Raw genomic sequence first — 14,418 nt, forward strand, 5'->3', positions numbered from 1 at the left:
GCCTGCTGGACACACTTTCCTCATTCCTGAAGAAGGGCTTATGCCCGAAACGTCAATTCTCCTGTTCCTTGGATGTTGCCTGACCTGCTGCGCTTTTCCAGCAACACATTTTCAGCTCTGATCTCCAGCATCTGCAGCCCTCACTTTCTCCTTTAACATTTCTATCCGCTGAATTTTATGACTTATGCACATATACACCCAGGTTTCCCTGCTCTTGCAAACCATTTAGAAGTGTACTCTTTATTCAATAGTAGGTATCCATGTTCTTTATGTCAAAGTTTATCACCTCAAGCTTCTTTGCATAAAATTTCATCTGCCACCTATCTGCCTACCTCAAATTGTCCATGTCTTTTTCTGGCTTGACACGGACTTCCTCTAAAACTATAATGCTCTAAATTTTCATGTTATTCGTAAACCTAAAGAAATTGTACCCTGCACATTAAGATCTCGGCAATTTGCATACATCAGGAAAATCAAAGGTCCCAATAAGAAACCATGAGGAACACAATTACAAATTCAAAGTTTGGGAGAAGATTTGTAGCTCGGGTGCTTGTTGTTGTGGTTCTGTTCGCCGAGCTGGGAGTTTGTGTTGCAGGCGTTTCATCCCCTGTCTAGGTGACATCCTCAGTGCTTAACAGCCTCCTATGAAGTGCTTCTGTGTTGTTTCTTCTGGCATTTATAGTGGTTTGTCTCTGCCGCTTCCGGTTGTCAGTTCCAGCTGTCCGCTGCAGTGGCCGGTATATTGGGTCCAGGTACAAACCAACGTAGTGTACAAAATCCCATGCAAGGACTGCACAAAACACTACATAGGACAAACAGGAAGACAACTAACGATCCGTATCCATGAATACAACTAACCACGAAACGACACGACCAGCTATCCTTAGTAACCACACACGCAGATGACAGGCAACATGAGTTCGACTGGGACAACACTACTATTATAGGACAAGGCAAATAGAGAACAGCCAGGGAGTTCCTAGAGGCATGGCACTTATCCACAGATTCTATCAACAAACTCATCGACCTCAGCCATTTTTGTATCCATGTTGCTCCTGCCCTTTTTATACCCATAATTTTTCTCACAAGTTGAATGTCTTCTGGAAATCCATGTACACCGCACTGACCCTCTGTTGCCTCCTCCAAAAGCGCCAGCAGATTAGTCAGACATAATGTTCTCGTAACAAATCCAAGCTGGTTGTTCCTAGGTAATGCACATTTTTCCATGTGACGATTAATTCTATCTTGAATAATTGCTCAGAGCATTTTCCTCACCACTGAAGTTAATGTAAGAGGTCTATAATTGCTCAGTTTATGCTTAAGTCCTTTGACACCAGCCTGAAACGAGGGAAGATTGCAATCTTATTACCATCACCTCTGTAATTTCCCCTTTCACTTCCTGCAATATCCTTGTATGCATTTCATCCAATACTGGTCAACTTCATATTGATCTTCTACAGAAATCTTTCTGAATAAAGATTCAAGTGGCTCACAAGAATGATAAATTAAAGGAAATTAGCATCAGTGAGAAGTGGCTAAAAAGTTAGATGATGCATTGTTGATTATCTTCCATAATTTTGGAATAATTCCTACAGCTTGGAAAATAGCAAATATTACCCACTAAGCAGGGAACATGCGAGAACAGAGAACGACACACCTGTCAGCCTTACATCTATGCAGAGAAAATGTGAGAATCCACTATAAAGGATGGAGTAAATAAACACCTGGTCAGCATGGATTTGTAAATGGAGAAACTGCGTTTCATGAACTTAAAGCTTTTTGACAATGCTGCAAACAAAATCGATAAATGAGAGCTGATGAAAAAAGTATACCTAGATTTTCAGAAGGATTTTGATAAAGTCTCACAAAGGAGGCTGTTTAAAAACATTAAAGAATATGGGTCAGGAGGTAATGGATTAATGATTGGCTAAAAGACAAAAAGCACAGAGTAGGAATAAATTAGTTATTCATGCGTTGGCAGGCTATGACTTGTGGGGTACTGCAAGGATTAGTACTTTGGTCCTAGCTGTACATAATACATGGCTTGTTTCCAGGATGATGAAACTGTCCTATGAAGGGATAGTGGGCAAATTGGACCTGTTATCTACAAAGTTTTGAAGAATGAGAGGTGATCACGTGGAAATTTACAAAATACTTTAACGAATAGACAGGTTGATGCAGATATTTCCCCAGTTATGGAATCTAGGACCGGGGGCAAAATTTAAAAATAAAGGAGATGACGCTTAGATCTGAGATGAGGAGAGTGTACATTTGGAATTCTCTACCACAGAGGGCTGGGGAAGCTCAGTTTTTGTACATGTTTCAGGTGAAGATTGATAGATTTCTGATTACCAGTGGTGTACAGAGTTTTGGGATGGGGTAGGTAAAAGGCATTGAAAGTTTGATCAACTATGATCATAGCTGGAAATGTGTTGCTGGAAAAGCGCAGCAGGTCAGGCAGCATCCAGGGAACAGGAGAATCGACGTTTCGGGCATAAGCCCTTCTTCAGGAAACTTATGCCCGAAACGTCGATTCTCCTGTTCCCTGGATGCTGCCTGACCTGCTGCGCTTTTCCAGCAACACATTTCCAGCTCTGATCTCCAGCATCTGCAGACCTCACTTTCTCCTCCAACTATGATCATACTCAATGACAGAGCAGGCTTAATGAGCTGAATGACCTACTCCTGTTCATGTGTTCCTAAGTATCGACATCTTAAATCAATATCACCTCCTGATAAAATTTAAATTCATCTGGTGACTAAGATCACCAATAGCCTGGGCAACATTTGCCTCACAGTTGTAAAGTGTTAATTTAACACTTCAGCTATGCTTCATCTTCATTTGTAAATATCCTTTTTTGGTCTCGGATTGGACCTATTCCTCTTTTTACTGTTCCCATGGAAAACTTCAGAATTTCCCCTTATGTTAGACCCAGTCTTTTCACATACATATATACTTGTGTATAGGTTGATCTCATTTAGAAGTAGACCCCTTATTTTTGGGCAAAACATCTTATATTTTCCATACATCTCATGTATAAGTCAACCCTACTATATTGCATTAAATCGCATTCATTCATTCATTCATACCGGTAACTCCACTCATCTCTACTATATCGCAACTCTATTCATTCATTCATTCTAAACTCTACTTACCACACTTGGTTTACTACAGCACATTTTGATTCATTCATTCATTCATTCATTCAGTCTGGTACTCAGTCTATTAGTACTAATTACACTTTGTTCACTATCTATCCAAAAGTTAATATTGTTAAAAGGTGCAGCAGGAACTTCAGCCCCTCAAAACTTGTTCCCATATATTAGCCAACCCCCTAATTTCAGTTTTTAAAAAACTGACTTCAAAGTTTGACCTACACACGAGTATATACTGTAATCCCTCTTTGCTTCTCTTTATAGTTCTTTTGATGTGTTTATACGACCGGTCATAAATCCAAACATATAAATATCTTATTCCATAAACACTGCCAGGATTCTCTCAAACCCTTGTTTTTGGTCACACGTCTTCTTAGAAGTGATGACTTAGGTCACTGTTCCAGAATGACTTACTCAACATTTGTGAAAAAAAATTCTTTACAGCAATAACCTAAACAAATATGCCACCACATTTAAATTTACAACAACGCAAACTGCAAACTTATTAACATATGTCACACACGCCTTTAACCACAAAAGAAACAGAAAAGAGGAAAAGCGAAAAACAATGCCTTCCTCGAGAGACCAGAAGGAAGATGGAGGTTGCAATGGCAGCAGATCCAAAGGATATGCTGGGGGAGAAGGATTAGGAGATCTGTAAGGGGAGAGAGTGACAAAGAGAAGAGAGTGAGAGAGACAAAAAGGAGCAACAGAGACAGACAGGGTGAGTAACAGAGAGAGAAAAAAAGGGTGAGTCACTGCGAGCAACAAAGTGTGTCCAAGAAACGGAGAGAACAAAATTGCTGCTGTAGTAACCACCAAATAAAAAGAAATAAAGTAAATCCTATTGAATTCTCGCGCTCCTCTGAAAGTTGGTTCTTAAATAGAATGGCTTTCCATTTTTATATCAGGGAGCCAGTGGCATAGATGCAATATCCATGGACTCGCGATCCCTAACCCCCATCACCGCTCATTTTAATTCCTCTTCCCATTCCAACATGACCATCCTCGGCCTCCTCCATTGCCACAGTGAATCAGTCTGCAAGTTAGAGGAATAACATCTCATCTTCCTCCTGGACAGCCTACAGCCTGGAGGACTCAACATTGAGTTCTCCAATTTCACATAAGCTCCCTTCCCAGTCCTGGACTCCCTTCCAATCCTCTGACCGACCCTTCCTTCCAGCTACCAACTGGATTTATTCCTCCCATCGACCAACCAGGTTGCACCCTTTACTTGTGTTCGCCTATCCCCACTTCACCACTCTGCCCTTCTCCCCATTCAAAACCTTCCCCCACCTCCTCACTTTATCTGCAGCTCCCCTTGCCACCACTCCCAGTCCTGAAGAAAGGTAATCCCAAAACATTGACTTCTACTATTTATTTCTGAACTCCCTTTCTCCTCCTCAGTCCTGATCCGAAATGTTGACTTCATCACCTCCTAATGCTGCCTTGCTTGCTGTGATCTTCCAGCTTCCTACTTGTCTACCTTGGATTCAAGCTTCTGCAGTTTATTTTTGTCTTATCTCAAGCCCCACGCAAATATTCTGGAAATGGTTTCAAAATTTCAAATTTGTAGTTATTTGAACTCATTAAAAAAATTATGGAGTTTAAAGCTAGTTTATTGACAACCATGTAACCATTGTTGATTGTCATAAAAATCCATGATTAATGTCCTTAAGGGAAGGAAATCTGCCATCCTTATTTGGTCTGGCCTACCAGTTACTCCAGATAGAACCTAAATTACCAAGAAAGCAAAACATCTTAAAGGCAGCTCAGGATGGATAATAAACGTTGGCTTTCCCAGCAACATTCAATTCCTAGAGAAGAATAAGGTATTACATAACAGGTCCACCTTCCACAAGACCAAAGAGTAATGATAAAATCTGATTTCTAGATATCTGACAAATCCACTCACTAACATTTCACTGGGATTTACTCAAAAATAATATCCGTTTCTCTTCTTCTGAATGGTAGAAATCCTCATCAATCTCAGGTAGCCAGGCAAGTTTTCCAACCCAACATATAATCCTGAATACTTTAATTCTTCTATATTGTATTAACAGGCCCGCACTGATTGTCATAAAGCTATACAGTCAAGGTCTCCATAGGAGGAGGTTTAAAATTATAACGTATTACACAAGAATACAAATATTGGAAGCAGAAATAGGTCACTTGGCCCCTCAAGCCATTGCATAAATCTTGATTTACCTGCTTGGAGCCTCAATTCCATTTCACAGTCTAATCCCTAAAACTCTCACATCCCTTGTTAGTCAAAAATCTCACTCATTCAGCTTCTCATTTATTCCAAGACCCTGTTTCCACTGCTTTCTGATGAAGACAGTTACACAGACTAATAATCTTCAGAGAGAAAAATTTTCATCTGTTCTTAACTAGGAGATACCTAAGGTGTGAACTGTATTCCCCAGTTCTAGAGTCCTTCACAAACAGGAACATCCTTTCAGCATTGCCTCATCAGCTTCACTCAGGATCTTCTATGTTCCAATAAGGTTACTTTTTTGTTTTCAAAATTTTAATAGGTTTAGGCCAAAAATTACTTTATAAGACTACACCTTCAATCCAAGAATCAGTCAGGTCAACTTTCTCTAAATATTTCTCAAACAATTACATCCCTTCTTAAGGAAAGTGACCAAACTGTACATGCTACTCTAGATGTAGTCTCATAAGTGCTATACAGTTTCAGTAACACTTTCCTACTTAATGTGACAAAAGAAATTCATCTTTCTTTTTTGAAGCATTTTGAAGGCATTTCAACTTGAAAAAAAGTTTTAATATTTAAACAATATCAACATTAGTGATGGGCAATAATCAAGCATTACGAATTCAAAGAAATGGGGCACAAACTCAGTTCGTACTTGTAATATTCATAATTCTTTGTTGCATGTACAATTTGTTTGGAAAAAAACATAGTAAAATCATACACAAGTACTCTAGTAGGAGTATGAAACAGGTTCTACCACAGTTATTTAATGTCTAACCTATTTCATCATCGCTATGATTTTACCCATGCTGCCAGTTTATATATTAGCATCGGACTTTTTGTATATTTTTGTATGTTTTTCTTTTGTTACGAGACAGCTCTCGCAGCTCCTCAGTTTATAATTTAATCTGCCATTCATTTTTAAACATTTGTGTTAAACAAAATGTGTGATACTCCTGCCACTCCTCAACAAATAGATAATAATGATTCAGAAAATCAATATAGCACTTTTGGAAAAAAAAATGACTGATCTGACTTCACTTCACAGAACTATTAATTCTACACAGACACTTTGAATGCATTCATACCCAATGATCTCATCACAAAAATAAAGGACACTTACATCATCTGCCAAAGTGGCTACATTATGAAGAATGGGTGTCGGGCTCTGTCTCTCATACTGTTGCAGCTTTTCATGGATCTGGAAAGTAATCACAGAATGTTTAATATAATTTATCCAGCAAGGAGGAAATAGGGCAATATAATCTTACTGAACAAAAACAGAAGTTGCTGAAACAAAAAAAAATTATGGAAATCTAAAGAAGTCAGACACATCATGGCAATTCATCATAAATTTCACCAGTGGAAATAAAAGTTCAGCATTTATATATACATATCACCTGGAAAAAATGTAAAGAATGTAGTACAATCACAAATGAATTTCACAAGTTGCAGAATACTGAAAAGTACTTCCATCCAAAATTACTTTGGGACCATTTGAAATTACCTCAAGTGTTGACTACATACTTTTAATCATTGGAAATTCCCAACTTTTATTTTTCATGCCCTGTACTTGTTGAAAAGAAATAAATTTAACCTGCTCCTTCTTTCTGCTTCTTAGTTCTATACAAGTTCTACTTACAGAAAATGCAGCTTTAAAGTCCATTAAATGTATGTATTTGAATCATCATGAAAATCCATAGAATGAACAGAGCTGAAACTTGTGTTTCTAAAGATTTTTGGCAACATAGCTGTCGCTCCATTACAGTGGATGACATCTGTAGTAATATTTTGAAACCATCTGGTTCATTGCTTTGGAATTTATTGCCTAATGGGAGCCCAAGAATTTTTGTCTTTGCTACTGCTGACTAAAAAAAAATACACCGCCAATACAGTAAATAATGGCCGTACAAGCAAAGTAACATTTGCACATTTCTACAGATGATAATACCTAATAAAAATGAAGATACCTGTATCAAAACCCCACAGGCACATTAAGTTTAGATAAAATATTTTGAATGAACTTTATCTTGTGTTTGTTGCATTTTGCGCAAATTAAAGCATGTCTGGCAATTCATTTGGAACAGCTGATCCGAGCTAGACCAGATCTCAAGTGTTTCTACCATTATAGTATCCCCCTATACCATCATTGAACATTGGCTCTTGTTTCATCCCAAGCTGTGAACCATCTGGAGCTAAATCTCTCTTCTGGCATGTCTTCTCTTTTCAGTTGCTGGATTGAACTACTACTTACTGCTGTTGATCTCCATCAAAAATAAATCAGGTACTCCCTACAGAGAATCTGGGATTTTTGTTGACGCACACAGATGATACAATTAACATGGAAAGCTTGAAAATCTCAGCTATATTTTGGGCTATTTTTCAGGAAAGAAAACGTTGCTTGAGGTCACATAATTGAAATGTTGAACACAACAAAGCAAGTTAGTCATTCTGATGTATTATTCACTCAGGGTTTCAAATGCCAGGAAGCTGGAGTGAAAAATTCTAAAGCAGGAGACATGAAAAGGCAAGCAAATTTAAGTGAAAAGCCAAGAGTTTGATGAAAGATGATGTTTATTATCTTAATTGATGGTGATTACAGACATTTAATCACTCTGAATTGATAGTTTTCCTGATTTTGATATAAAGTTACTGCTGTATTCCCAAATTCTTGCTTTTAGAAATTATATTTGCTTCAAATAAACATTTGGCTTGGAATTATTGATCTTACTCTTGCTGAGTGTAAACCTAAATTTCACCCAATATTTCTTCCTTTATTCGAAAAAAAAAAGATGTTTGGAAGAAAACATGTAAGTGTAAAAGTATTTTAATATCATAACATGTCAAACTAATTGAGCTGTAATACCGAGGAATGTTCTTGCAAAGACTGGAATCACATCAACTGTCTGGTTTCTTCAGCCGATCCAACAATTAAGCCTGGAAAAAGGTTCTGCCACCAAATCTGCTCATTCCAATTGCACTTCTTTTCTTGAAGAGGTTCCATTTGAGTTCACAACTTCTTGAATCATGAAATTCTTGCTTCTCAATGGCCGTTTGATAGCTGCCCATTATTTTCTTGATAAACTTGGATGAGTCATTTACAACACTATGTCTAGCACAGAGATCAAAAATAGCAAATAATGGTAATTCTTCCAAGTTGCCCTTTGCAAATATTTTTGAGGTTCTTCACTGAATCTGATCACGTTCTTGCACAGGCAGGGAACTGAACTGTAGCCAACATCACACCAGCCACAATCTTAGTAAATGTGGAGCAAACTCGAGGGGAGCAATGGGCATTCCCATGGTCTTAAAAATTCTCTGTGCACTTGCACTCACTCAATCATACCCTTCATGCAGACACAAGTAGTTTGAATTTGATCATGAACAAACACATCTCTGACACTTAGTCTCTTTCTTTCCTAACCTTTGTGGTGCCAGAACCCAATTATGCTCACCATCCACTCAAATTCACTTTATGGCCCAGAATATCAGATCACTGTGAAAAACCCTATCAGTGCTTGCTGTCATTATTCCTTTGGATATGATCTCTTTAGCTTTTGGTAGAAATGAATGAGTTTTAAATTGCTTGATTAAAGCATTATCACGAGATTATTAATCCAATGACACAGGTAACTTTCAGGAGCCCTGGGTTCAAATCCCACCATGGCAGATGGTGAAGTTTGAATTCAATAAAAATCTAGAATTAAGAGTCTAATGATGACCATGAAAACATTGTTGATTTTCTGGAAAAGCCCATCTGCTTCACTAATATCTTTCAGGGAAGGAAGCTGCTATCTGTACCTGATCTGGCCTATATGTGATTTAAGACCCACAGAATGTGGTTGACTCTTAACTACCCTTTAGGCAATTAGGTCTGGGTAATAAATGCTGGTTCAGCCAGGGACACCCATATCCCATGAATGAATATCAAAAATGCAGTGAAAATCTTAGCATGACACCTTGCTTAAAAAAATTGGGAAGAGTGCAGAAAAGATTTACAAGGATGTTACCGGGACTGCAGGGTTTGAGTTATAAGGAGAGGCTGGAATGGCTGGGGCTTTTTTCACTGGAGGATAGGAGGTTGAGGAGTGACCTTAAAGAGGTTTATAAAATCATGAGGGACATAGATAAGATGAATAGCCAAGGTTTTTATTTTCACTAGGGTAGGGGAGTACAAAACTGAAGGTCATAATTTTAAGGTGACAGGAGCAAGATATAAAAGGGACCAGAGGTGCAACTTCTTCACAAAGAATACAGCAGTAATTTTAGATCAAAATCAGGAAAACTATCAATTCAGAGTGATTAAGTGCCTGCAATCACCATCAATTAAGATAATAGACATCATCTTTCATCAAACTCTTGGCTTTTCACTTAAATTTGCTTGCCTTTTCATGTATGGAATGAACTGCCAGAGGAAAAGGTAGCGGCAAGTACAATTACAACACTTACAAAACATTTGGACAGGTACATGAATAGGAAAGATTCAGAGGCACATGCGCTAAGTACAGGCACATGGGATGTGTTTTATTTTGGGAAATCTGGTCAACATGAACAAGTTGGACCCAAGGATCTTTTTCTGTGCTGTAAGACTCTATGAGTCTGTGCTCACTTCCTGTCATTAAATAAACTTCTGAAGTTGTGGTCATTAATTGCTTCGTCTGCTTCAGGCTACACAGTGGACCAAAAGCACTACCCACCAATGAAATCAATGTGGCAAGTATATCTGACTGCTGATACTTTTTAAAATTCACTCATGAGATGTGGGTGTCTTTAGCTAGGCCAGCATTTATTACTAATCCCTAATTACCTAGTGGGTAGTTAACAATCAACCATCTTTCTGTGGGTTTGGAGTCACATATCAAGAATAGAGGTATACACATTTATATCAAGGAATGTTGTTAAATGTCTCTAATATCGTTAATTATGAGATACTTTTAAGGGAATTAAATATTATTTAAAAAGTGAGGACTGCAGATCAGAGTTGAGAGTGTGGCACTGGAAAAACACAGCAGGTCAGGCAGCACCCGAAGAGCAGGAGAATCAATGTTTCGGGCATAAAACCTTCATCAGGAAGAGCCTCATTCCTGATGAAGGGCTTATGCCTGAAACGTTGATTCTCCTGCTCCTCGGATGTTGCCTGACCTGCTTTTCCAGCACCACACTCTTGACTAAAACCACAATATTTCAATTTAGGCCTCAACTGCCCTGTTAAAGTATTCTTTACTTTGCAATCTGCAAACCTTTTTAAAAAAAAATCATTGATTATTCACAATTTTCTCTTCTCAGTTGGTTGCCTGAGTGTTCTTGAAATCTAATTGGCTATTTGAACAGCTTGGTGATATGAATGCAGCTTTATCCTGGATACCTTCATGAAACTATGCTACAGTCAACTGCACTTCTTAAGAATTAAAGTTCTCACCACAAATGATCACTCAACACAGATTTATTTAAGATCAGCAGAACTGTCAGAGGAATGCAACTGTGCATCCTTTTCACAGCACCCAGCTGCTATATTTTGAAATTTAAAGATGTGGACAGCCACTTTGAAGCTGCTGTCAAACCATAACTAGAACCACACAAATACATTAGATAGGTTATGGTACTACAGAGGATAGGGTGCAAGCCAAGAAGGGTGCCCACTTAGTAGGGTAGCAGGATACCACCTAAGGCGAATACCAGATGGAAAGGAGATTGGGTGCCAGGGACAGGAGGCCAGAGGGTGGCAGCTGGGTGGGAGGTAAGGTGCCTAGTTAATAGGGTCTCTGGTGGGGAGGTGGTAAGGTCCAGGGGTAAGATCCAGGTAAGCAGGGTTAGGGTGTCACATGCACAGAATGCCAGCTGGATACAATACCATAAATATCTGATTGGGCCAAACAGCTGGGTGTCAAGGTGGGTCTGACCTTGAGGTGGGGGTTTGAGTCAGGTCAGGCAAGGGGTGAGGTGTAACGGGTCTGGGGAAACGTAAGGTAAGCATGGAGTCTGTTAAATAGTTACTCAGGAGTTTGACTATTTACGTAATAGTCTAAACATGTGTTGTCTTGACTTTAAATCTAAATTGTCCCCCAGCATTTTCTTGATCAACTACAATACTGTACTTAATTTAACTGAGAACATTCAAAATCTCTAATTTAAAAGAACACTTTTAGAGAGTTCCAGGCATAATGGAATAGCCCAGTACAAAATGTGTTCTCCTGGGTTATTCCTTTGAAGTGTGCTACGATGGGGATTCTGCAGGGTTGTACCAAGTAGGCGTAATGACTGGGCAGCAGAAAGCCTTTGCCGAAGTTGAGGCCAGGATGCAGGAAGTAGATTTTTCAATGATTCATACTTTATGGAGTTCACAGGTTGGTAGGTAATGTGAAACATATAAGAGAAATCAAGCAGGGCTTTTGGCGACTGTGCGACTGAGATGGGGTGTGTTGCAGATGTGTAAGTAGGATCTCTTGACAGTGGTCAAAATTGAGTGTTTGAAATGAAACATTTGGTCAAGAACCTGTAGAAACATAAGAAATAAAAACTGTGTGGAATAAGTGGTTCGGATTTGGAATCCACTTAAATGTTTTTCAAACGCCTTCATTGCCTCACCCTTGCCTACCTCTGCCATCTCCTCCAGCTATACAACTATCCATCTTATTCTGGTCTCTGAGTGCCCCTGCTGTTAACTGCTTCACCCTGAGTGACTAGGTCTTACGTTGTCTAACTTCCAAGCTCTGGCATACCCTATCTGTGCCTCTCTATCTTTCTCCTTTACATTTCTCCTTTCAAGCATTTCACCAAATGTTTGGTCATCTTACCTAAAATGCCCTCTAGTGGTGCAGTTCTATTTTTACTGACAAAGCTTAAGTGAGCTCCAGCAATAAAGACACTACCATAAATATAGTTTCCTGTTGCTACAGTGATTGATTTGATTCAACAGTGATTTTAAAAGAGATTTAAATGAATGCTTGAAGTAAGAAATGTAGCAGTGTCTGGCAAATTGGGATTAAACTGGACTAATCTGGAGAGCTGAAGTAAACTCAACAGACAGAATGGCCACATTCTTTTCAGAACTATTTTATGAGTTTATGATTATTAACCTGTTGATGGTAGAGGGCAGAAAACAAAACAACTAAGGAAAACGTATAGAGACAAAAAGAGGCTGGTGGGGTGGAAAGTGAGGATGAGGGGGACCTATTTTTATTATGTTTTGGTGTGGGGCGGCTGTTTAGAGCAGTGGAGTGGGTAATGGAGAAGGTGCGTTGGAGGGCTGTCTGAATGAGGTAGGTAGCTTGTTGGAAATAGGTGGACATCTGAGATGTTCGGAAATGGAATGTCTCCTTGTCACAGCAGATGTGATGGAAACAGAGGAATTGGGAAAATGGGATGGAGGTTTATCAGGATAGGTGATGGGATGAGATGTGGTCCAGGTAGCTATGGGAGTCTGTGTGTTTATAGTAAATGTCGATCCATAAACAGTCACCAGAGATGGAAACAGAGGTCAAGGAAGGGGAGGGAGGTGTCTGATATAGACCAAATGATTTTGAGGGCAAAGTGAAATTGCTGGCAAAGTTGATGAACTGCTCCAGTTCAGCGTGGGTGCAGAATGCAGCACCGAAGCAGTCATCGATGTAATGGCAGAAGAGTTGGGGAACAGTACCACTGTACATACTTAAGAGGGTCTGTTCAACATAACTGACAAAGAGGCAGGTGTCGCTAGGGCCCATGCAAATCCCCATGACCACCCCCTGGATTTGGAGCAAGTGCGAAGAGTTGAAGGACAAGTTATTGAGAGTGAGGACTAATTCAGTGAGGCGGAGGATATCATTTGTGGTGGGGGGGGGGATACTGGATGGGTCTGTTGGAGAGGAAAAAGCTGAGAGCCTGCAAGATATGTATAAGGGCCGCACGTCCATGGGTATGATGTAGATCATTTTTGACAGAGTCTAAAATCCACATTCCATTGAAAATCACACACATACAAAGAACGGAAAATGTAATTTTTCTCAACTTAAGCAAACTATGTTCAGCAGAATGCCAGAAAGCAAATTAACTGATGCCTGTGAATAAATATCAATTTGCAAAGTATTTTGAGACTCAGGGAACTGAGATGGCTGGACTCAAAATAGCACTTAATAAAAAATGGCTGCTGGATAAACACATCAACATTCCTGCTAGTTAAGAAAAAAGAACTTTGCCAAATAAAAAGAATTGGAAATCTATTCAATATTTTCAGCAAGAAAGCCAACACATTATCTTAATCTGGAAAATACCTGGCGGTTAGAAAATGTATTCCAAAGTAACAATGTCAGCAATTTCTACTATTTTAACATGGACTTGCCAAAATTTAGAAACTTTTTCAATTTCATGCACCATGGTTTTTGCTTATAGTTGTTCTGTTCAAGTGCCAGAAATAAACCAATAAATGTTTGTTTTCAGAAAAAATCTACATGGTAAATTAGAACATTGTAACAAACTGTACAGTAACATTACAAAATGTGAGGATTTCTTGAATAAAAAGATCTTTACAAGTCTTTCTTGTCTTCAAATGTGATGCTTCTAGTATCACATCCTTAAGCAACATCATGAGTTGGAAAAGGGAGCAAATGACATGGATTACGCTATATCTAACACAGGAAAGCCGCCACAAATCCTAAAAGGATCTTGTATCGACTATACTGAAAAGAAGTTAACTTAGTCCAAACAGAGGGAGTCCAGTCATTGCATCACATGTCAAAATGAATCACAGTCCAGGAGAATTCTTAAATAGTTTCTCACTGGAAAATATTGTTTGAAAGATTAAAAACAAGTCACAATTAAATAATATCTGAAAAGTAAAAACAGAATATTTTTCAAAACATTACCAGATACTTTAAAATAATACAGGATATCTCAAGGGTATCTCAAAAATAACAAAAACGTATATCCTCCGAACCAACAGCAAGAGATAAGACTGCTTGAGCAGTAAACAATTTGGATGAATTTATTCTCACTCAGAAAAATCTAGTTTCTTTAGACAACCCACAATTCCCATTTCAATTATATAGCACTACGTACTGCTGAATACA

At 38.7% G+C, this 14,418-nt stretch overlaps 1 protein-coding gene across 8 annotated transcripts in view; it reads right to left on the bottom strand.

Annotated features, from left to right (window-relative positions):
• Positions 1-14,418, bottom strand: part of mpp7a (membrane palmitoylated protein 7a) — a 429,268-nt gene that overhangs the window by 196,649 nt on the left and 218,201 nt on the right. For all 8 annotated transcript variants that reach the window (XM_043690509.1, XM_043690504.1, XM_043690506.1 and 5 more), the window contains one exon: positions 6,498-6,575. In XM_043690509.1, coding sequence (XP_043546444.1) covers positions 6,498-6,575 — 78 coding nt within the window. The remainder of the gene's footprint in view (positions 1-6,497; positions 6,576-14,418) is intronic.

This window comes from Chiloscyllium plagiosum, chromosome 5, assembly GCF_004010195.1.
Source record: "Chiloscyllium plagiosum isolate BGI_BamShark_2017 chromosome 5, ASM401019v2, whole genome shotgun sequence".
Classification (NCBI taxonomy): Eukaryota; Metazoa; Chordata; class Chondrichthyes; order Orectolobiformes; family Hemiscylliidae; genus Chiloscyllium; species Chiloscyllium plagiosum.